We start from the raw sequence: 25,305 nt of genomic DNA on the forward strand, positions 1-25,305 counted from the left end.
TACAGAGGTATAAGTTTGTTGAGTATTCCTGGTAAATTATATGGGAGGGTATTGATTGAGAGGGTGAAGGCATGTACAGAGCATCAGATTGGGGAAGAGCAGTGTGGTTTCAGAAGTGGTAGAGGATGTGTGGATCAGGTGTTTGCTTTGAAGAATGTATGAGAGAAATACTTAGAAAGGAAATGGATTTGTATTTAGCATTTATGGATCTGGAGAAGGCATATATGATAGAGTTGATAGAGATGCTCTGTGGAAGGTATTAAGAATATATGGTGTGGGAGGCAAAGTGTTAGAAGCAGTGAAAAGTTTTTATCAAGGATGTAAATGATGTGTACGTGTAGGAAGAGAGGAAAGTGATTGGTTCTCATTGAATATAGGTTTGCAGCTAGGGTGTGTGATGTCTCCTTGGTTGTTTAATTTGTCTATGGATGGGGTTGTTAGGGAGGTAAATGCAAGAGTTTTGGAAAGAGGGGCAAGTATGCAGTCTGTTATGGATGAGAGAGCTTGGGAAGTGAGTCAGTTGTTGTTCACTGATGATTCAGCGCTGGTGGCTGATTCATGTGAGAAACTGTAGAAGCTGGTGACTGAGTTTGGTAAAGTGTGTGAAAGAAGAAAACTGAGAGTAAATGTGAATAAGAGCAAGGTTGTTAGGTACAGTAGGGTTGAGGGTCAAGTCAACGTGGAGGTAAGTTTGAATGGATAAAAACTGGAGGAAGTGAAGTGTTTTAGATATCTGGGAGTGGATTTGGCAGCAGATGGAACCATGGAAGCGGAAGTGAATCATAGGGTGGGGAGGGTGCGAAAATTCTCGGAGCGTTGAAGAATGTGTGGAAGTCGAAAGCATTATATCGGAAAGCAAAAATGAGTATGTTTGAAGGAATAGTGGTTCCAACAATTTTATATGGTTGCGAGGCGTGGGCTATGGATAGAGTTGTGCGGAGGGTAGATGTACTGGATATGAGATATTTGAGGACAATGTGTGGTGTGAGGTGGTTTGATCGAGTAAGTAATGTAAGGGTAAGAGAGATGTGTGGTAATAAAAAGAGTCTGGTTGAGAGAGCAGAAGAGGGTGTTTTGAAATGGTTTGGTCATATGGAGAGAATGAGTGAGGAAAGATTGACCAAGAGGTTATATGTGTCAGAGATGGAGGGAACAAGGAGAAGTGGGAGAGCTAATTGGAGGTGAAAGATGGAGTGAAAAAGATTCTGAGTGATTGGGGCCTGAACATGCAGGAGGGTGAAAGGCGTGCAAGGAATAGAGTGAATTGGAACGATGTTGTATACCGGGGTCGACATGCTGTCAGTGGATTGAACCAGGGCATGTGAAGCTCTGGGGTAAACTATGGAAAGTTCTGTGGGGCCTGAATGTGGAAAGGAAGCTGTGGTTTCGGTGCATTATTACATGACAGCTAGAGACTGAGTGTGAACGAATGGGGCCTTTGTTGTCTTTTCCTAGCGCTACCTCACACACATGAGGGGGGAGGGGGTTTGTTATATCGTGTGGCGGGGTGGTGATGGGAATTAATAAAGGCAGACTATGAATTATGTACATGTGTATATAGGTATATGTGTGTGTGTGTATATATATGTATACATTGAGATGTATAGGTATGTATATTTGCGTGTGTGGATGTGTATGTATATACATGTGTATGTGGGTGGGTAGGGCCATTCTTTCATCTGTTTCCTTGCGCTAATGTGGGAGACAGCGACAAAGCAAAATAAATGAAATAAATACACAGACATATACATATATAGACATATAAATAATTCATACTTGCTGCCTTTATTCATTCCCGTCGCCAACCCCCAACACATGAAATGACAAACCCTCCCCCTGCAAGTGTGCAAGGTAGCGCTAGGAAAAGACAACAAAGGCTACATTCGTTCACACTCAGTCTCTATCTGTCATGTATAATGCCCTGAAACCACAGCTCCCTTTCCACATCCAGGCCCCACAAAACTTTCCATGTATTACCCCAGATGCTTCACATGCCCTGGTTCAATCCATTGACAGCATGTCGACCCTAATATACCACATCATTCCAATTCACTCTATTCCTTGCATGCCTGTCACCCTCCTGCATGTTCCGGCCTCAATCGCTCAAAATCTTTTTCACTCCATCCTTCCACCTCCAATTTGGTCTCCCACTTCTTGTTCCCTCCACCTCTGACACATATATCCTCTTTGTCAATCTTTCCTCACTCATTCTCTCCATTTGACCACACCATTTCAAAATACTCTCCTGCTCTCTCAACCATACCCTTTTTATTACATCACATCTCTCTTAATCCTTTCATTACTTACTCAATCAAACCTATCTCACACTACATATTGTCCTCAAACATCTCATTTCCAGCACGTCCACCCTCCTCCGCACAACCCTATCTATAGTCCATGCCTCGCACCCATATAACATTGTTGGAACCACTATTCCTTCAAACATACCCATTTTTGCTTTCCGAAATAATGTTCTCGCCTTTCACACATTTTTCAACGCTACCATAACTTTTGCCCCTTCCCATACCCTCTGACTCACTTCCACTTCCATGGTTCCATCTGCTGCCAAATCCACTCCCAGATATCTAAAACACTTCACTTCCTCCAGTTTTTCTCCATTCGAATTTACTTCCCAGTTGACTTGTCCCTCAACCTTACTGTACCTAATAACCTTGCTCTTTTTCACATTTACTCTCAGCTTTCTTCTATAACACACTTTACCAAACTTAGTCACCAGCTTCTGTAGTTTTTCACTCGAATCAGCCACCAGCGCTATATCATCAGCGAACAACAACTGACTCACTTCCCAAGCCTTCTCATCCATAACAGACTGCATACTTGCCACTCTTTCCAAAGCTCTTGCATTCACCTCCCTAACAACCCCATCCATAAACAAATTACACAACCATGGAGACATTATGCACCCCTGCCGCAAACTGACATTCAATGAGAACCAATCACTTTCCTCTCTTCCTACTCATCCACATGCCTTACATTCTCGATAAAAACTTTTCACTGCTTCCAGCAACTTGCCTCCCTCACCATATACTCTTAATACCTTCCACAGAGCACCTCTATCTAATCTCATCATATGCCTTCTCCAGATCCCTAAATGTTACATACAAATCCATTTGTTTTCTAAGTATTTCTCACATACATTCTTCAAAGGAAACACCTGATCCAAACATCCTCTCCCACTTCTGAAATCACACTGCTCTTCCCCAATCTGATGTTCTGTACATGCTTTCACCCTCTCAATCAGTACCCTCCCATATAATTTCCCAGGAATACTCAACAAACTTATACCTCTGTAATTTGAGCACTCACCTTTATCCCCTTTGCCTTTGTACAATGGCACTATGCATGCATTCTGTCAATCCTCAGGCACTTAACCATGAGCAATACATACATTGAATGTCCTTACCAACCGATCAACAACACAGTCACCCCCTTTTTTAGTACATTCCACTGCAATCCCATCCAAAACCACTGCCTTGCCTGCTTTCATCTTCTGCAAAGCTTTCACTACCTCTTCTGTGTTCACCAAATCGTTCTCCCTGACCCTCTCACTTCGTACACCACCATGACCAAAACACCCTATATCTGCCACTTTATCATCTAATAAATTCAACAAACCTTTCAGATACTCACTCTATGTCCTTCTCACATCACCACTACTTGTTATTACCTCCCCATTATCCCCCTTCACTGATGTTCCCATTTGTTCTCTTGTCTTATGCACTTTATTTACCTCCTTCCAAAACATCTTTTTATTTTCCCTAAAATTTAATGATACTCTCACCCCAACCCTCATTTGCCCTCATTTTCACCTCTTGCACCTTTCTCTTGACCTCCTGTCTCTTTCTTTTATACATCTCCCAGTCATTTGCACTATTTCCCTGCAAAAATTGCTCAAATGCCTCTCTTCTCATTCACTAATAATCTTACTTCTTCATCTAACCACTCACTACCCTTTCTAACCTGCCCACCTCCCATTCTTCTCATGCCACGAGCATCTTTTGTTCAGCCATCACTGCTTCCTTAAATACATCCCATACCTCCCCCACTCCCCTTATGTCTTTTGCTCTTACCTTTTTCCATTCTGCACTCAGTCTCTCCTGGTTCTTCCTCACACAAGTCTTCTTTCCAATCTCACTTACTCTCACCACTCTCTTCACCCCAACATTCTCTCTTCTTTTCTGACAACCTCTACAAATCTTCACCTTCGCCTCCACAAGATAATGATCAGACATCCCTCCAATTGGACCTCTCTTAACATCCAAAAGTCTGTCTTTCACGCGCCTATCAATTAACGTGTAATCCAATAACACTCTCTGGCCATCTCTGTTACTTTCATACAAATACTTATGTATATCTCTCTTTTTGAACCAGGTATTCCAATCACCAGTCCTTTTTCATGCACACATGTACATACATATACATACACAGCCTTATACATGTATTTACATGTACACATTGATACTTACTTGCCTTCATGTATTCCTGGTACTACCCTGCCTCACAGGAAACAGTATTGCCACACCATGCGTCAGCAAGGTAGTGCCAGACAAGCAGACAAAAAATATCACATTCGTTCACACTCAGTCTCGTTGTCATGTGTAATGCACTGAAACCACAGCTCCCTATCCACATCCAGGCCCCACAAACCTTTCTATGGTTTACCTTGGATGTTTCACATGCCATGGTTCAGTCCATTGAAAGCACATCGGACCCCAGTATACCACATCGTTCCAATTCACTCTGTTCCGTGCATGTCTTTCACCCTCCTGTATGTTCAGGTCCCAGTCGCTCCGCAAATTTATACATGTGTAATTCAAACACTCAACTTTGTCTCTCTTGTTTTTATACAGTGGCATTGCAAATGCATTCTTGTAGTCTCAAGGCACCTCACTATGATTTTTACATACACAACAATATTTATGTTTTACAGATTTTATTAGTTTTTCATGATAAGTAACCTTTTTTACATTCATCCTTGTGTGAAGTGGAACAGGTGATTGAATTCCATGAACTTTGTTTAATGACTGTACTATGGCATAGCATACAAGCCTAAAGTATGAATTGCAAAAACGTTCACTGAATTTGAATGAGATTTTAAAAGTTTTTTATTTGAATTGTGAAGAATTAGAAAAAAGTTTTTTACTTTGGTTCTTGGGATTTATAATAGTAAAACGGTAATGGAAAATCAGATGGTAATGTCTTGAGAGTTTTAGTAAATGGAAGTATTCCTAGTGGAGAACATTAATAAGCCTGCAGGAAGGATTATTTTGTCATACTGTCAGTATAGTTGTAAAATTTAAGTTTTCTAGACCACAGGCACATAAGAAATGACAGCAGTGAAAATGTGTAACCTTTATAGTATTTAAGGAAGTAAAGGAATAGTTAGGGCAAAAGATTAGAATGAAAGGGATGAGAGGGAAGGATGCAGGAAATCATTTTTACAGATGATACACACTTATGGGGAGAGTCAGCTTTAGAATTAGGAGGAATGCAAAAGAAATTTGAATGGTTGTTACTTTTTTAGATTAGAATTTTTGTATTGAATATTTGAAGCAGTTCAAGCATGTAATTGAAAAAGAAATATCTTGCCATACTGATGTTAATTACTAATCTTTTTTATCAGATAAGCAAGTTTTCAGTGACATGGATTTGTTGGGATGGTACACAACTGGTGACACTCCTGGACCTCCTGACCTCTTGGTTCACAAGCAGATATGTGATCTCTTGGATAGCCCCATATTCCTCAAGCTCAATCCAATGGCACGTCACACAGATGTGAGTAGCATTGTGAATAGAGATCCACAATCCACTTGTCATTAAAAGAAATCTTCACTTACCTTTGCTTAAGTTCTCAGTGCATGTTGCATGTTCACAAAGTACAAGAAATTTAAGCCTTAAATGATAGGGTAGGTTCAGAAATCCCATCATTTTGTGATGAGAATAAGAAAACTTCATATAAAGTGAAACATTGGCTCGCAAAAATTGTAGGAAATACACGTAATGAAATGTAATTTCTACACCTTAGTGTTGGCTTAATGGATTACTGACTTTGTTGGAGGAGTGAGTTTGAAGGACACATTACAACTTTAGATATGAAGTGAGAACATTTAAGGTTTTTGTTTCTTTCTTTCCCATAAAACTGTTTTCTCATAGTACTCTTATTTCCTGCACAGGCATAGCAAAGGTGGTGAATGATATGTGCAATATTACATTGAACACATTAAAAATTAGTAGGAGGAGGGGATATGGCTGGCATATAAGGGGCAATATTTCCTCATCCCAAAAGAGAGGGACATAGAGGTTTTGTTCATTTATATCACATTTTCCTTTTATTTCTTACAAAGGCACAGTGATGTTAGTGAATAACATGAATACTTGCAGAAATATTACACATTACTCTGTAAATGTTACTTAACACTAAAAATATGGTTAGAAATATTATGGTTTGTTTCTGTTGTCTGTTACCAAAGTCCTCCATCACCTCAGGATAAGATTCATGAAAATAAGGTGTGGTTGTTTTGTTGACTACTTCACATGATTACAAATAGGCTGAGCATAAGAGTGGTGATAGGGTCCCATAGTGGGCTCCCGCCTTCTTACTCCCACAAAGTTTACTCTCAGAGTCACGTATTTTTTCACACTTCGCTTGTTAACTTTCCACACCATCATATTTATGATGATGAGTGTTCCACCTACCACATTGGTCATCAGCAACCTATGTAATTTCCGTGACTCTGTATTGTTGAATGAGAGGTCAGTGGACATGTTTCTATAATGGTGATTGGAGAGGTACTTAAGATAACTGAATTTCTCTCACACCTGCACGGTTATAGAAGAAACATCTGTAGGCTACCAGTGATATGATGTTAGCTGGATATTCAAAGAGAGATAGGAAAAGATTGGGGAGGAGAAGTATGGTTTCATAAGTGGTAGAGTATGTGTGGATTAGGTGTTTGCTTTGAAGAATGTGGGAAATTCCCAGAAAACAGATGGACTTGTATGCAGCTTTATGGATCTGGAGAAGCCATATGATAAGGTTGATAGAGATGCTTATGTGGAAGGTTTTAAGAGTACATGATATGGGAGACAAGCTGCTTGAAGCAGTGAAAAGTTTTTACCAAGGATGTAAGGCATGTGTTCAGGTAGGAAGAGAGGAGAGTGACTGGTTCCCAGTGAAGATTTTTTTATGGATGGGGTAGTCAGGGAGGTAAGTGCAAGAGTTTTGGAGAGAGGGTGAGTATGCTGTGTGTTGGGGGTTAGAGGGCCTGGGAAGTGAGTCAGTTGTTTGCCGATGATACAGCACTGGTGGCTGATTCAAGTGAGAAACTGCAGAAGTTGGTGACTGAGTATGGAAAAGTGTGTGAAAGGAGAAAGTTGAGAGTAAATGTGAATAAGAGCAAGTTTCTTATGTTCACTAGGGTTGAGGGACAAGTTGATTGGGATGTAAGTTTAAATGGAGAAAAATTGACAGAACTGAAGTGTTTTAAAGATGTGGAAGTGGACTAGCAGGGAATGGAACCATGGAAGCAGAAGTGAGTCACAGGTTGGGAGAGGGGGCAGAGGTTCTAGGAGTGATGAAGAATGTGTGGAAGGAGGGAACGTTTCTCGGAGAGCAAAAATGGGTATGTTTGAAGGAATAGTAGTTCCAACAGTATTATAAGGATGTGAGGCATGGGCTATAGATAGGGTTGTACAGAGGAGGGTGGATGTGTTGGAAATGAAGTGTTTGAGGACAATATGTGGTGGGAGGTGGTTTGATCGAGTAAGTAATGAAAGGGTAAGAGAGATGTATGGAAATATAAATAGTGTGGTTGAGAGAGCAGAAGTAGTTTGGACATATGGAGAGAATGAGTGAGGAAAGGTTGACAGGGAGGATATATGTGTCAGAAATAGAGGGATCAAGAAGTGGGAGACCAAATTGGAGGTGGAAGGATGGAGTGAAAAAGATTTTGAGCATACAGGAGAGTGACAGGTGTGCAATGAATAGAGTGAGATGGAACGATATGGTATACCGGGGTCGAAGTGCTGTCAGTGGATTTAACCAGGGCATGTGAGACATTTGGGGTAAACCATGGAAAGGTCTTTGAGACCTGGATAAGGATAGGGAGCTGTGGTTTCAGTGCATTACACATGACAGATAGAGACTGAGTGTGAACAAATGTGGCCTCTTTTGTCTGTTTTCCTGGTGCTACTTTGCTGAAGCAAGGGGTAGCGATGCTGTTTCCTGTGGGGCAGGGTGGCGGTGGAAGTGGGGGCTGGAACCCCCCCTCCTTGTATTTAAATTTCTAAAAAGGGAAACAGGAGTCAAGCGGGGAGTGCTCATCCTCCTCGAAGGCTCAGATTGGAGTGTCTAAATGTGTGTGGATGTAACCAAGATGAGAAGAAAGGAGAGATAGGTAGGATGTTTGAGGAAAGAAACCTTGATGTTCTGGCTCTGTGTGAAACAAAGCTCTGGGGTAAAGGGGAAGAGGCTTTGGGAGAGCCATGGGAGTAAAGTCAGGGGTTGGTGAGAGGAAGGAGTAGCAATACTTCTGAAGCAGGTGTTGTGAGAGTATGTTATAAAGTGTAAGAAAGTAAATTCTAGATTGTTGTGGGTAAAACTGAAAGTGGATGGAGAGAGATGGGTGGTTATTGGTGCCTATGCACTTGGTCATGAGAAGAAAGATCATGAGAGGCAAGTGTTTTGGGAGCAGGTGAGTGAGTGTGTTAGCAGCTTTGATGCACGTGACCAGGTTATAGTTATAGCTGATTTTAATTCAGAGGTGAGTAATGTGGCAATTGAGTGTATAATTGGTGTACATGGGGTGTTCAGTGTTGTTAATGTAAATGGTGAAGAGCTTGTGGATTTGTGTGCTGAAAAAAGACTGGTGATTGGGAATACCTGGTTTAAAAAGAGAGATATACATAAGTATGCGTATGTGAGTAGGAGAGATGGTCAGAGGGCATTATTGGTTCATGTGTTAATTGATAGGCATTTAGAAGAGAGACTTTTGGATGTTAATGTGCCAAGAGGGGCAACTGGAGGGATGGTTGATCACTATCTTGTGGAGGTGAAAGTGAAGATTTTGTAGAGGCTTTCAGAAAAATAGAGGGAATGTTGGGGAGAAGAGAGTGGTGAGAGTGAGTTCGCTTGAAAAAGAAGACTTGTGTGAGTAAGTACGAGAGGTTGAGTGTCGATGGCAAAAAGCGAGAGCAAATGAAGTGACAGGAGTGGATGAGGAATGGGATGTATTTCGGGAAGCAGTGATGGCTTATGCAAAAGATGCATGTGGTATGAGAAAGGTGGGAGGTAGGCAGATAAGAAAGGGTAGTGAGTGGTGGGGTGAAGAAGTAAGGTTATTAGTGCAAGAGAAAAGAGAGGTGTTTGGGCGATAGTTGCAGGGAAGTAGTGCAAATGACTGGGAAATGCTTAAAAAAGTGGCAAGAGGTCAAGAGAAAGGTGTAAGATTTGAAAAAGACGGCAAATGAAAGTTGGGGTGGGAGAGTATCATTAAATTTTATGGAGAATGAAAAGATGTTTTGGAAGAAGGTGAATAATGTGCATAAGACATGAAGACAAATGGGAACATTGGTGAAGGGGGCTAGTGGGGAAATAATAACAGGTAGTGATGAAGTGAGAAAGAGATAGAGTGAATATTTTGAAGGTTTGTTGAATGTGTTTAATGATAGAGTGGCAGATATAGGGTGTTTTGGTCGGGGTGGTGTGTGAAGTGAGAGGGTTAGGGAGAATGGTTTGGTGAAGAGAGAAGAGATATCTATAGCCCACGCCTCGCAACCATATAACATTGTCACCAACCATATAACCTCAGTCACCAACTTTTGTAGTGTCTCACTTGAATCAGCCACTAGAGTTGTATCATCAGCAAACAACAACTGACTCGCTTCCCAAGCCCTCTCAGCCTCAACAGACTGCTTACTTGCCCCTCTATCTCTCCAAAACTCTAGCATTCGCCTCCCTAACAACCCCATCCATAAACAAATTAGACAACCATGGAGACATCTTGCACTCGTGCTGCAAACCGACACTCACTGAGAACCAATCATTTCCCTCTCTTTATACTCTTACAGATGCCTTACATCCTTGATAAATTCTTTTGACAGCTTCTAGCATTACCTCCCACACCATATACTCTTGATACCTTCCACAAAGCATCTCTATCAACTCTATCATATGCTTTCTACAGATCCATGAATGCTACATACAAATCAATTTGTTTTTCTAAGTATTTCTCACATATATTCTTTAAAGCAAACACCTGATCCACACATCCTCTACCACTTCTGAAACCACACTGCTCTTCCCCAATCTGATGCTCTGGACATGCCTTTACCCCTCTCAGTCAATACCCTCCCATATAATGTACCAGGAATACTCAACAAACTTATACCTCTGTAATTTGAACACTCATCTGTATCCCCTTTGCCTTTGTACAGTGGCACTGTGCATGTATTCTGCCAGTCCTCAGATACTTCACCATGAACCATACATACATTGAATATCCTTATGAACCAGTCAACGACACAGTCACCCCTTTTTTGATAAATTCCACAGCGATACCGTCCAAACCCGCCGCCTTGTCAGCTTTCATCTTCCGCAAAGCTTTCACTACCTCTTCTTTCTTTACCATGCCGTTCTGCCTGACCTTCTCACTTTGCACACCACCTGGACCAAAACGCACTATATCTGCCACTCTGTCATCAGACACATTCAACAAACCTTCAAAATACTCACTCCATCTCCTCACTTCACCATTACTTGTTATTTCTGCCCCATTAGCTCCCTTCACCAATATTCACATTTGTTCCCTTGTCTTATGCACTTTATTTACCTCCTTGCAAAACATCTTTTTATTGTTCCTAGAATTTAATGATATTTTCTCACCCTAACACTCATTTGCCCTCTTTTACACCTCTCGCATCTTTCTCTTGACCTCCCACCTCTTTCTTTTATACATCTCCCCAAAGTTTTGATAAATTTCCTTATTTCCTGAGTAAAGGAGAAGAGAATGAGAACATGATTAATCTTTAAAGAAATAGGATTTAAGGCTGGAAAAGTATCCCTGGTGTGGGAAGATACCTTAAGTTAGATTCTATATAGCCTATTTGTGGCATCTTCACAAATCTTGGAATTGTTTTTTTGTCATTTTCTTAGATGCCAGTATTAAGTTTTTAACTTGGTATGCCATGCTCTTCATCAATAGATGAGGAATCCATAGGGTGTGTTTGTGGATGGTAGTCTCTGGTTTCAGTAAATTTTTGTGGAAACTATTGTTTGGATATGTATAATTGAGGCCATTGCCCATTTCTTCCTGATGCTACCTCACTGATAGGGTAGGTTATAGATTTTCAATGACTGCAAGAGCAACATTAATTTTTCACTCTTAGAATGGATCGAGAAGCATGATTTATGCAACTTGAATTTCAAAAGTTTTCTAGAAAAACATGTGATGCTCTGAGTGGAACAAGATCCATTTAGGGCAAATTTTAGGGCTTTTATAAATTCAGCCTTATAGGAAATCATTGATAATGTTATAGCTGATTGAATATTGATAGATTGTATAAGTGGTGAATAGAATTAGATTGTCTAAAATTTGATGAAATTTACTTTCATTTATAACAGCTACCAGTGAGCATATATGAGAGTGTGCTGGATTTAGTTAATGAGGCGCCTACCATGCTGTTAGTGGAACTGCAATATACACTAGCCACTGAAGAAGCAGAGCGTATTGGTGTGGACCACGTGGCTAGAATGTCATCTCATGACACTCAGGAGAGTTCCCTTGGTTAGTGTCTTAGTTTTAAGAGTATATCATTATTGTTCATTATTTACTGGTTTTTAGAGTGGATGATTATTGTCCATTATTTGGTTTTAATGGTATAGCTTAAAAGTTTACAGTTTCTTATATATTTGGTGTGCATATTCAGGGTTTTAACAAAGTAGAATTATTATAGAATTGAGGCATTGGATGTTTTTTGTTACTGCCACAGAGTATGTCTGATGGGTTACAGTAGACAAAACCCTCACAAATAATCCTTTTTCTCTTATTTGTCTTAGAATGGTATTCAGTGAAACATGGTATATATATGGACAAACAGAAATATTTTCTTATTCACTCTCATCCATTCTTTAACTTTCATATGTAATGCACCAAAACCACAGCGCCCTATCCACAACCAGATCCCATAGACCTTTCTTTGGTTTTTCCTGGCTACTTCATATGTCCTTGTTTAGTTTGTTGACATCATGGTGCTCCCTGTATACCATGTCATTCCAGTTTACAGTATTCCCTACTTACCATACACCCTCCTGCATGTTCAGACCCTGAGTGCTCAAAATCTTTCTCACTCCATTCTTTCAACTCCAGATTAGTCTTTCCTTTCATTTATATCCATTTCAGACACACACCTCTTTGTCACCTTCACACTCATTCTCATCACATGTTCAAACTGTTTCAACACTCTTTCCACAGCTATCTTAACCAAACTCTTCTTATCGCCATACTTCTCTCTATCCTCATCATTTTTTTACATGATCAACCCTTCTGACATCACATATTGTCCTCAAACATTCCATCTGTATGTCTGTCTTTGGTGCCTGCTCCTGAGGGATCTCTCATCAAGTGGGTGGCTATGGCAAAAGTCTCCACTTATCCGTCTTTACATGCCTCCCCCATGTACAGTATTCCACACATTCTTCCACCATTTCTAACTCTCCAGTACTCTTTCACTTTATTTCCCAATGTCACAAGTGGTCTTCCTCTCATGCCAACCCCTTTAATTGTACTATCATGCATTCTTCTTTTAGACTTCTTGTCTTGCATTCTTTTGATGACCATGATGCATTCAGGTTCTGCCCAGGTTCAAGTGCATAGGTTCAAATCCTGGTTGGGATAGTCAGTCTGTAATCAACCCAGCTATTTATCCACCCAAAGGAGTTGGTTGATAAAAGAGGTATCTGGCGTAGGATAGGATATAAATGTACATAGCATTAATGAGATGGCCTTGATTCAGGTGTTCAGTTGCTTGTACTCTCTCAGCTAACATTAAAGAAATATTCCCAAACCACCTCAGGGTGTTACATTTCACCTGCTCTACCACTCCACAATTCATTCCCATTTTATTGTTTCCTTGCGCTACCTCGCAAACGCGGGAGACAGCGACAAAGCAAAATAATAAAATGATAGTAATAATAATATATATTATATTTTTTTTTTATTATACTTTGTCACTGTCTCCCGCGTTTGCGAGGTAGCACAAGGAAACAGACGAAAGAAATGGCCCAACCCCCCCCCCATACACATGTATATACATACGTCCACACACGCAAATATACATACCTACACAGCTTTCCATGGTTTACCCCAGACGCTTCACATGCCCGCGCTTGCGAGGTAGTGCAAGGAAACAGACGAAAGAAATGGCCCAAACCCCCCCCCCCCCCATACACATGTATATACATACGTCCACACACACAAATATACATACCTACACAGCTTTCCATGGTTTACCCCCAGACGCTTCACATGCCTTGATTCAATCCACTGACAGCACGTCAACCCCGGTATACCACATCGCTCCAATTCACTCTATTCCTTGCCCTCCTTTCACCCTCCTGCATGTTCAGGCCCCGATCACACAAAATCTTTTTCACTCCATCTTTCCACCTCCAATTTGGTCTCCCTCTTCTCCTCATTCCCTCCACCTCCGACACATATATCCTCTTGGTCAATCTTTCCTCACTCATTCTCTCCATGTGCCCAAACCACTTCAAAACACCCTCTTCTGCTCTCTCAACCACGCTCTTTTTATTTCCACACAGCGACAAAGTATAAAAAAAAAAAAAAAAAAAAAAAAAAAAATATATATATATATATATATATATATATATATATATATATATATATATATGTTATTTATTATACTCTGTCACTGTCTCCAGCGTTAGCGAGGTAGCGCAAGGAAACAGACGAAAGAATGACCCAACCCACCCACATACACATGTATATACATCCACGTCCATACACGCACATATACATACCTATACATTTCAACATATACATATATATATATATATATATATACACATAGACATATACAAATATACAGATGTACATAGTTCATACTGTCTGCCCTTATTCATTCCCGTTGCCACCCCGCCACACATGAAATAACAACCCTCTCCCCCCACATTGTGCGTGAGGTAGCACTAGGAAAAGACAACAAAGGCCACATTCGTTCACATTTAGTCTCTAGCTGTCATGTATAATGCACCGAAACCACAGCTCCCTTTCCACATCCAGGCCCCACCGAACTTTCCGTCGTTTACCCAGACGCTTCACATGCCTTGGTTCAATCCATTGACAGCACGTCAACCCCGGTATACCACATTGTTCCAATTCACTGTATTCCTTGCATGCCTTTCACCCTCCTTGCTGTTCAGGCTCCGATCACCCAGAATGTTTTTCACTCCATCTTTCCACCTCCAGTTTGGTCTCCCACTTCTCCTCGTTCCCTTTACTTCTGACACATATATCCTCTTGTCAATCTTTCCTCACTCTTTATCTCCATGTGACCAAACCATTTCAAAACACCCTCTTCTGCTCTCTCAACCACACTCTTTTTATTACCACACATCTTACTTACCTTTCCATTACTTACTCGATCAAACCAACTCGTACCACATATTGTCCTCAAACATCTCATTTCCAGCAGATCCACCCTTCTCCGCACAACTCTTATCTATAGCCCATGCTTCGCAACCATATATCATTGTTGGAACCACTATTACTTCAAGCATACCCATTTTTGCTTACCAAGATAACATTCTCAACTTCCACACATTCTTCAACGCTCCTAGAGCTTTTTTCCCCTCCCCCACCCTATGATTCACTTTCGCTTTGATGGTTCCATCCGCTGCCAAATCCACTTCCAGATATGTAAAACACTTCAATTCCTCCAGATTTTCTCCATTCAAACTTACCTTTCACTCAATTTGTCCCTCCACCTTACTGTACTCAATAACCTTGCTCTATTCACATTTACTCTCAGCTTTCTTCTTTCATACACTTTATCAAACTCAATCACCAGCTTCTGCAGTTTCTCATCTGAATGAGCTATCAGCACTGTATCAGTCAGGGAACAACAACTGACTCACTTTCCAAGCTCTCTCATCCACAACAGACTGCATACTTGCCCCTCTTTCCAAAACTCTTGCATTAATCTCCCTAACAACCCCATCCATAAATAAATTAAACAGTCATGGAGACATCACACACCTCTGCCGCAAACCACCATTCACTTATACCTCTGTAATTTGAGAACTCACTTTTATCACTTTTGCCTTTGTACAATGGCACTATGGAAGTATTCCGCCAATCCTCAGGCACTTCCCCATGAGTCATACATACATTAAATAATCTTACCAACCAGTCAACAATTCAGTCACCCACTTTTTTAATAAATTCCACTGCAATGCCATCCAAACCCACTGCCTTGCTGGCTTTCATCTTCCGCAAAGCTTTTATTACCTCTTCTCTGTTTACCAAATCATTCTCCCTAACCCTCCCTCTTTGCACACCACCTTGAAGAAAACACCCTTTATCTGCCACTCATCATCTAACACATTCAACAAGCCTTCAAAATACTCACTCCATCTCCTTCTCACATCACCGCTACTTGTTATCACCTCCCCATTAGCTCCCTTCACTGATGTTCCCATGTCTTACGCACTTTATTTAACTTCTTCCAAAACATCTTTTTTTTCTTCCTAAAATTTAATAATACTTTCTCACCCAACTCTCATTTGCCCTCTTTTTCACCTCTTGCACCTTTCTCCTGACCTCCTGCCTCTTTCTTTTATACATCTCCCCGTCATTTGCATTATTTCTCTGCAAAAATCGTCGAAATGCCTCTCTCTTCTCATTCTCTAATAATCTTGCTTCCTTATCCCACCACTCATTACCCTTTCTAATCTGCCCACCTCCCACGCTTCTCATGTCACAAGCATCTTTTGTGCTAGCCATCACTCCTTCCCTAAATATATCCCATTCCTCCCCCACTCCCCTTATATGATATATGATATATTTGATTAGAAAGGGTAGTGAGTGATGGGATGAAGAAGCAAGAATGTTAGTGAAGGAGAAGAGAGAGGTGTTTGGATGATTTTTGCAGGGAAATATTGTGAATGACTGGGGGATGTATAAAAGACAGCAGCAAAAGGTCAAGTGAAAGGTGGAAGAGGTGAAAATGAGGGCAAATGAGAGTTGGGGTGAGAGACTATCATCAAATTTTAGGTTAAAAATATGTTTTTGAAGGAGGTAAGTAAAGTTCATAAGACAAGAGAACAAATTTGAACATCGGTGAAGGGGGCTAATGGATAGGTAATAACAAGTAGTGGTGAAATGAGAAGGAGATGGAGTACTTTGAAGGTTTGTTGAATATGTTTGATGACAGAGTAGCAGATATAGGGTGTTTTGGATGAGGTGGTGTAAGAATTGAGAGTGTCAGGGAGAATGGTTTGTTAAACATAAAAATGGTAGTGAAACCTTTGCAGAAGATGAAAGCCGACAAGACCGTGGTTTTGGATGGTATTGCAGTGGAATTTATTAAAAAAGTGGGTGACTATGTTGTTGATGAGTTGGTAAGGATATTCAATGTATGTATGGTTCATGGTGAAGTGCCTGAGGATTGGCAGAATGCATGCATAGTGCCATTGAACAAAGGCCAAGGGGATAAAGATGTGTTGAAATTACAGAGGTATATGTTTGTTGAGTATTCTTGGGAAATTATATGGGAGGGTATTGATTGAGATAGTAAAGCATGTACAGAGCATGAGTTATTTAAATTATTTATGGATGGGGTTGTTAGGGAGGTGAATGCAAGAGTTTTGGAGAGATGCGCAAGTATGCAGTCGGTTGTGGATGATTGGGCTTCGGAAGGGAGTCAGTTGTTGTTTGCTGATGATACAGCACTGGTGGCTGATTTGCATGAGAAACTGCAGAAGATGGTGACTGATTTGCATGAGAAACTGCAGAAGATGGTGACTGAGTTTAGTAAAGTGGGTGAAAGAAGAAAGCTGAGAGTAAATGTGCATAAGAGCAAGGTTATTAGGTTCAGTAGGGTTGAGGGACAAGTAAATTGGGAGGTAAGTTTGAATGGAGAAAAACTGGAGGAAGTGAAGTGTTTTAGATATCTGGGAATGGATTTAGCAGTGGATGGTCCCATGGATGTGGAAATAAGTCACAGGGTTGGGGAGGGGCTAATGTTTTGGGAGCGTTTAAGAATGTGTGGAAGGCAAGAATGTTATCTCGGAGAGCAAAAATGGGTATGTTTGAAGGAATAGTGCTTCCAACAGTGTTAAATGGTCCTGAGGCATGGGATATAGATAGGGTTGTGGGGAGAAGGATGGATGTGTTGGAAATTAAATGTTTGAGGACAATATATGGTGTGTGGTGGTTTGATCGAGTAAGTGATGAAAGGGTAAGAGAGATGTGTGGTAATAAAGAGAGTGTGGCTGAGAGAGCAGAAGAGGGTGTATTGAAATGGTCTGGTCACATGGAGAGAATGAGTGAGGAAAGATTGAGAAAGAGGATATATGTGTCAGAGGTGAAGGGAATGAGAAGAAGTGGGTAACCAAATTGGAGGTAGAAGGATGGAGCTAAAAAGATTTTAAGTGATCAGTACCTGAACATACAGAAGGGTGAAAGGCATGCAAGGAATAGAGTGAATTGGAATGATATGGTATACTTGGGTCAATGTGCTGTCAATGGATTGAACCAGGACATGTGAAGCGTCTGGGTAAACCATGTAAAGTTTTATGGGGCCTGGATGTGGAAAGGGAGCTGTGGTTTTGGTGCATTACACATGACATCTACAGACTGAGTGTGAACGAATGTGGCCTTTGTTGTCTTTTCATAGTACAACCTGAAGTGCGTTCTCGGAGAAGGGGGGTGACATTTCATTTATGGAGAGTTGGCAGTGGGAATAATTGAAGGCAGCAAGTACTGAATATGTATATGTGTATATATGTTTATGTCTGTTTATGTATATGTATGTATACATTGAAATGTATAGGTATGTATATGTGTGTGTGTGGGCATTTATGTATGTACATGTATATGTGGGTGGGTTGGGCCATTCTTTAGTGTGTTTCCTTGCGCTACCTTGCTAATGCGGGAGACATTAAGTGTAATTAATTAAAATATGAGGAAATAATATTTATTATTTTATTTATATATTATGCTTTGTCGTTGTGTCCTGCTCTAGCGAGGTAGCGCAAGAAAACAGACAAAAGAATGGCCCAACCCACCACACACACACACACATATACATAAACGTCCACACATGCACATATATGTACCTATACATTTCAATGTATACATACATATGCATAGACATTTACATATATACACATGTATATAATTCATACTTGCTGCCTGTATTCATTCCCGTCACCACCCTGCCACACATGAAATGACACCTCCCTCCCCCTGCATGCGAGCGAGGTAGTGCTAGGAAAAGACAACAAAGGCCCCATTCGTTCACGTGAACTCAGTCTCTAGCTGTCATGTATAATGCACCGAAACCACAGCTCCCTTTCCACATCGAGGCCCCACATTACTTTCCATGGTTTACCCCAGATGCTGCACATGCTCTGATTCAATCCATTGACAGCACGTCGACCCCGGTATACCACATCATTCCACGCCTTTCACCCTCCTGCATGTTCTGGCCGCGACTGCTCAAAATCTTTTTCACTCAGTCTCTCCACCTCCAATTTGGTCTCTCACTTCTCCTCGTTCCCTCCACCTCTGACACATATATCCTCTTTGTCAATATTTCCTCATTCATTCTCTCCATGTGACCAAACCATTTCAATACACCCTCTTCTGCTCTCTCAACCACACTCTTTTTATTACCACACAACTCTCTTACCCTTTCATTACTTACCCGATCAAACCACCTCACACCACATATTGTCCTCAAACATCTCATTTCTAACACATTCACCCTCCTCTGCACAACCCTATCAATATCCCACTCCTCGCAACCATGTAACATTGTTGGAACCACTATTCCTTCAAACATACCCATTTTTGCTTTCTGAGATAATGATCTCGCCTTCCACACATTCTTCAACGCTCCCTGAACCTTCGCCCCCTCCCCACCCTGTTAGTCCCATCTGCTGCCAGATCCACTCCAAGATACCTAAAACCACTTCCTCCAATTTTTCTCAATTCAAACTTACCTCCCAATTGACTTGTCCCTCAACCCTACTCTACCTAATAACCTACCTCTTATTCACATTTACTCTCAGCTTTCTTGTTTCACGGACTTTACCAAACTCAGTCACCAGCTTCTGCAGTTTCTCACCTGAATCAGCCACCAGTGCTGTATCATCAGCAAACAACAACTGACTCACTTCCCAAGCCCTCATCCACAACAGACTGCATCTTGCCCCTCTCTCCAAAACTTTTGCATTTACCTCCCTAACAACCCCATCCATAAACAAATTAAACAACCATGGAGACATTACACACCCCTGCCGCAAACTGACATCCACTGGGAACCAATCACTTTCCTCTCTTTCTACTCGTACACATGCCTTACATCCTCTATAAAAACTTTTCACTGCTTCTAGGAACTTGCCTCCGATACCATATACTCTTAATTCTGTCCACAAAGCATCTCTATCAACTCTTATCATATTCCTTCTCCAGATACATAAATGCTGCATACCAATCCATTTGTTTTTCTAAGTATTTCTCTCATACATTCTTGAAAGCAAACACCTGATCCACATACTTTCTTCCGTTTCTGAAGCCACACTGCTCTTTCCCAATCTGATGCTCTGTACATACCTTCACCCTCTCAGTCAATACCCTCCCATATAATTTCCCAGGAATACTCAACAAACTTATACCTCTGTAATTTGAACACTCACCTTTATCCCCTTTGCCTTTGTATAATGGCACTATGCATACATTCTGCCAATCCTGAGGCACTTCACCATGACCCATATATACATTGAATATCCTCACCAACCAGTCAACAACACAGTCACTCCCTTTTTCAGTTAATTCCATAGCAGTACCATCCAAACCCACCACCTTGCCGGCTTTCATCTTCCGCAAAGCTTTCACTACCTCTTCTCTGTTTACCAGACCATTCTCCATGACCTTCTCACTTCGCACATCACCTCGACCAAAATGCCCTATATCTGCCACTTTATCATCTAAGACATTCTACAAACCTTCAAAATACTCACTCCATTTCCTTCTCACATATCCACTATTTCTTATTACCTCCCCATTAGCGCTCCACCGATGTTCCCACTTTTTCTCTTGTCTTACACACTTTATTTACCTCCTTCCAAAACATATTTTTATTCTCCCTGAAATATAATGTTACTCTCTCACTTCTACTCTCATTTGCCCTCTTTTTCATCTCTTGCACCCTTTTCTTGACCTCTTACCTCTTTCTTTTGTACATTTCCCAGTCATTTGCACTATTCCCCTGCAAAAATCGTCCAAATGCCCCTCTCTTTTCTTTCACTAATAGTCTTACTTTTTCATCCCACCACTCACTGCCCTTTCTAATCTTCCCACCTCCCACACTTCTCATGCCACAAGCATCTTTTGTGCAAGTCATCACTGCTTCCCTAGATGAATTCCATTCCTCTCACACTCCCCTTATGTCCTTTGTTCTCACCTTTTTCCATTCTGCACTCAGTCTTTCCTGGTACCTCCTCACACAAGCCTTCTTCCTAAGCTCACTTACCCTCACCACTCTCTTCACCCCAACATTTTCTCTTATCTTAAAACCTCTACAAATCTTCACCTTCGCCTCTACAAGTTAATGATCAGACATCCCCTGAGTTGCATCTTTCAGCACATTAACATCCAAAAGTCTCTTTCATGCGACTATCAGTTAACACGTAATCCAATAATGCTCTTTGGCCATCTCTCCTTACTTATGTTTATCTCTCTTTTCAAACTAGTTATTCCCAATCACCAATCCTTTTTCAGCACACAAATCAACAAGCTTTTCACTATTTCTATTTACAACTCTGAACCCCATGTACACCAATTATTCCCTCAACTGCCACATTACTCACCTTTGCATTCAAATCACCCATTACTATAACCCTGTCTCATGCATCAAAACTACTAACACACTCATTCGGCTGTCCCCAAAACACTTGCCTCTCATGATCTTCCTTCTCATGACCAGGTGCATAGGCACCAATAATCACCCATCTCTCTCCATCCACTTTCAGTTTTACCCATATTAATCTAGTCTACTTTCTTACACTCTTATCACATACTCCCATAACTCCTGTTTCAGAAGTAGTGCTAGTTCTTCCTTTGCTCTTGTCCTGTCACCAACCTCTGACTTTACTCCCAAAACATTCCCAAACCACTCTTCCCCTTTACCCTTGTTAAAAAGACAATGTAGCATCACATAGTTCTCCTTTACACTCAAATGTATAGCAAAGCTTTTACTCTACTTTCCTTCCACTTTTACACATGCATTCCTCCTCTGTAGAAGTCTTTCATACCATCCTGCAGTTGTCTCCTTAACCCATATGTCCTCAGCACATCATGAAGAGCATTCCACTTGACTTTGCCGTATGGTTTATCTATCCACCTTTCACTAGATACTTTTCCATAGTCTTTGTCATTGTAGAAATGTGATTTGTACATCCCTACCTTTCCTGAAACCCCCTTACACCTCACTTATTCTGCATTGAGTTACTTTATCAGTGAACACATGCTTATACTTTTTCTGATATATTTCCGTATAATTGTTTTTTACCTCCTTAGCACCTTTTCCTGTGAATAAAGGAAAATTAGTAGCTTTCACCCAATCTTCAGCACAACCATCTGCTCCCATGCTAAATTACATATCACACATTGTTCTCCATACTTCAGCATTTCAGCTGTAACCCAATCCATTCCAGATGATTTTCCTACCTTCAGCCTTATTATTGCCCTTTTTACCTCTCTTCTTGTAATAGGCCTGTATACTTACATCCTTTTTCTTCTGTCTTCCATACCCGTGCATGTAACAACTAATGTCTCAGTTTCTTCCACATGCATCAGTTCTTCAAAATACTCTTTCATCTTCCTTTCTTTTCTTTTTGATTCAGTAACTTCCCTTCCTTACTTTTCACACTAACATGTAGGCATGATGATTGTCTGTAGAACAGATATCACCAACAGTCACGTTCATTGGACATGTAGAGCAGTCGTGGTCTATCATTCAGCACTAAAGCATCAACCCGAAGGTCCTTAATGCCACTGCCACCACTTGTAAGGAGGGGTTAGTCCTTCTTTGTCTCTGTGTGCTTAATGAAGATCTGTTGGCCTTTTACAATTCTATTAGAAAAATAGAAATGTACATTTATGGCACTTTGGGTTCTAGTCAAAAGACACACATTGACACACACAAGTGATTTGTCTGGCATGGCTAAATGTATGTTTATGGCAGTTTGGGTTCTAGTCAAAAGACAAACGTAGACACACACAAGTGATTTATCTGGTGTGGCATGGCTGACTGGCAGTTAGCTGGTGCTCACCATTGCCTGGCCCGGGTTTTGTTGATGTCAGCCCCACATGATTAAACACAAGTCAACCACCAGTCAACAACAGATCAGCTCCTCTTGTTCAAACATCCTGACTAGGAGACTACAAAGTGAAGTGTGGAAACTTCTTATATGATGCAACTCTATATAATTAACTCGTAGTGAAATGATGATAACAAATAGCTAATGAAAAATTAATGGCATGCATGTGTGTGTCTTACATTGATACCTTTATGATTTGAACCCTCTTCTTTGTCCTTGCCTTTATAGAGTGACACTATACAGGCATTCCTCCAGTCCTCAAGCACTTCACCATGATCCATACTTACTGTGAAAATCCTAACTAAACAATCAACAACACAATCACGTCCTTTCTTAAGAAATTCAAATGCAATACTATCCACTCCAACCACCTTGCCACATTTCATCTTTCATTACAACATTAGCTATGACTTTGATGCAGTGTTTTATGCTTGAGGGAGTTGCATAAGGTCTTTAGGGTGAATAGCAGTGATAGTATGGGGAGGAGTAGATGAATACACCAGTAGCATTTGTGAGCATGTACACATTTACATTAAGTGGGTAGGCTCCATTCAGCTTAGGACTGTGGCCAACCTACAGTGCACTGCATGACTTGTTGACACCTTACTGCTTATGTGTTAATGCAGCCAGCACCACCTGTGATGTACCTCATCAGGGTTCTGCTCTGCTTTGGATGTATGTGCTACCCACTGCAAGTGTTTTGAGATATAAGTGTGTTGACCTTTATTGCAAGTCATAATGATCATTGCTAACCAACTATTATTGTGAGTTGCAAGTGACCTGCTGGTACTTACCCTTCTCACGAGAAAGCAGCATTAGTACAGTTAATCTAAGAGTGAAACACAAGACATAATCAAGAGACATAAGAGTAGAAAAGAATTAGCTTGAAAAGGGAAAGTGCATGGATAGACTCGCTTGGGTGTGCGCATGCTTTGTTAATTCCTCATCCCTTCCTTTAAGGGTGTTTAATCAGCCCCTTTGTCCATTAGATCAGAACTCTTAAATAATGGCTTCAGTTATCAGAAATATTTTGGCTAGAAACAGATTTCCTTATCATCTGGCTAACATCTGCAGCTGACGGTCACTGATATATATATCCTTTCCCATCCAACACTGGTTAAATACCAAACACAGGTGTATAAGAATAACAAATATTTTTTTAAAAAAATAAACATGTGTTCTCTAAACATATATTATTATTTTATTTTATTATACTTTGTCGCTGTCTCCCGCGTTAGCCAGGCAGCGTAAGGAAACAGACGAAAGAATGGCCCAACCCACCCATATACACATGTATATACATACACGTCCACACGCACATATACATACCCATACATCTCAACGTTTACATATATATACACAGACATATACACATATACACATGTACATAACTCATACTTTCTGCCCTTATTAATTCCTGTCGCCACCCCACCACACATGAAATGAAAACCCCCTCCCCCGCATGTGTGCGAGGTAGTGCTAGGAAAAAGACAACAAAGGCCACATTTCTTCACACTCAGTCTCTAGCTGTCATGTATAATGCACCGAAACCACGGCTCCCTTTCCACATCCAGGCCCCCACAAAACTTTCCATGGTTTACCCCAGATGCTTCAATACATTGACAGCACGTCGACCCTGGTATACCACATCGTTCCAATTCACTCTATTCCTTGCACGCCTTTCACCCTCCTGCATGTTCAGGCCCCAATTACTCAAAATCTTTTTCACTCCATCTTTCCACCTCCAGTTTGGTCTCCCACTTCTCCTTGATCCCTCCACCTCTGACACATATATCCTCTTTGTCAATCTTTCCTCACTCATTCTCTCCATGTGACCAAATCATTTCAAAACACCCTCTTCTGCTCTCTCAACCACACTCTTTTTATTACCACACATCTCTCTTACCCTTACATTACTTACTTGATCAAACCACCTCACACCACATATTGTCCTCAAACATCTCATTTCCAGCACATCCTCCCTCCTCCGCACAACTCTATCTATAGCCCATGCCTCGCAACCATATAACATTGTTGGAACCATTATTCCTCCAAACATACCCATTTTTGCTTTTCAAGATAACATTCTCGACTTCCACACATTTTTCAACGCTCCCAGAACTTTCGCCGCCTTCCCCACCCTATGATTCACTTCCGTTTCCATGATTCCATCTGCTGCCAAATCCACTCCCAGATATCTAAAACACTTCACTTCCTCCAGTTTTTCTCCATTCTAACTTACCTCCCAGTTGACTTGTCCCTCAACCCTGCTGTACCTAATAACCTTACTCTTATTCAGATTTACTCTCAGCATTCTGCTTTCACTCACTTTACCAAACTCAGTCACCAGCTTCTGCAGTTTCTCACCTGAATCAGCCACCAGCGCTGTATCATCAGCGAACAACTGACTCACTTCCCAAACTCTCTCATCCACAACAGACTGCATACTTGCCCCTCTTTCCAAAACCCTTGCATTCACCTCCCAAACAACCCCATCTATGAACAAATTAAACAACCATGGAGACATCACTCACCCCTGCTGCAAACCAACTTTCACTGAGAACCAATCACTTTCCTCTCTTCCTACACGTACACATGCCTAACATCCTTGATAAAAACTTTTCACTGCTTCTAACAATTTACCTCCCACACCATAT

The 25,305-nt window shown here is 41.0% G+C and overlaps 1 protein-coding gene across 1 annotated transcript in view; it reads left to right on the forward strand.

The window, feature by feature from the left end:
- CSN6 (COP9 signalosome subunit 6) overlaps window positions 1-25,305 on the forward strand; it is a 204,364-nt gene that overhangs the window by 123,841 nt on the left and 55,218 nt on the right. Inside the window, exons 5-6 of the mRNA XM_071665791.1 lie at window positions 5,645-5,796; window positions 11,642-11,804. Coding sequence (XP_071521892.1) covers window positions 5,645-5,796; window positions 11,642-11,804 — 315 coding nt within the window. The remainder of the gene's footprint in view (window positions 1-5,644; window positions 5,797-11,641; window positions 11,805-25,305) is intronic.

The sequence above is a fragment of the Panulirus ornatus genome, chromosome 10, assembly GCF_036320965.1.
Source record: "Panulirus ornatus isolate Po-2019 chromosome 10, ASM3632096v1, whole genome shotgun sequence".
Lineage (NCBI taxonomy): Eukaryota > Metazoa > Arthropoda > Malacostraca > Decapoda > Palinuridae > Panulirus > Panulirus ornatus.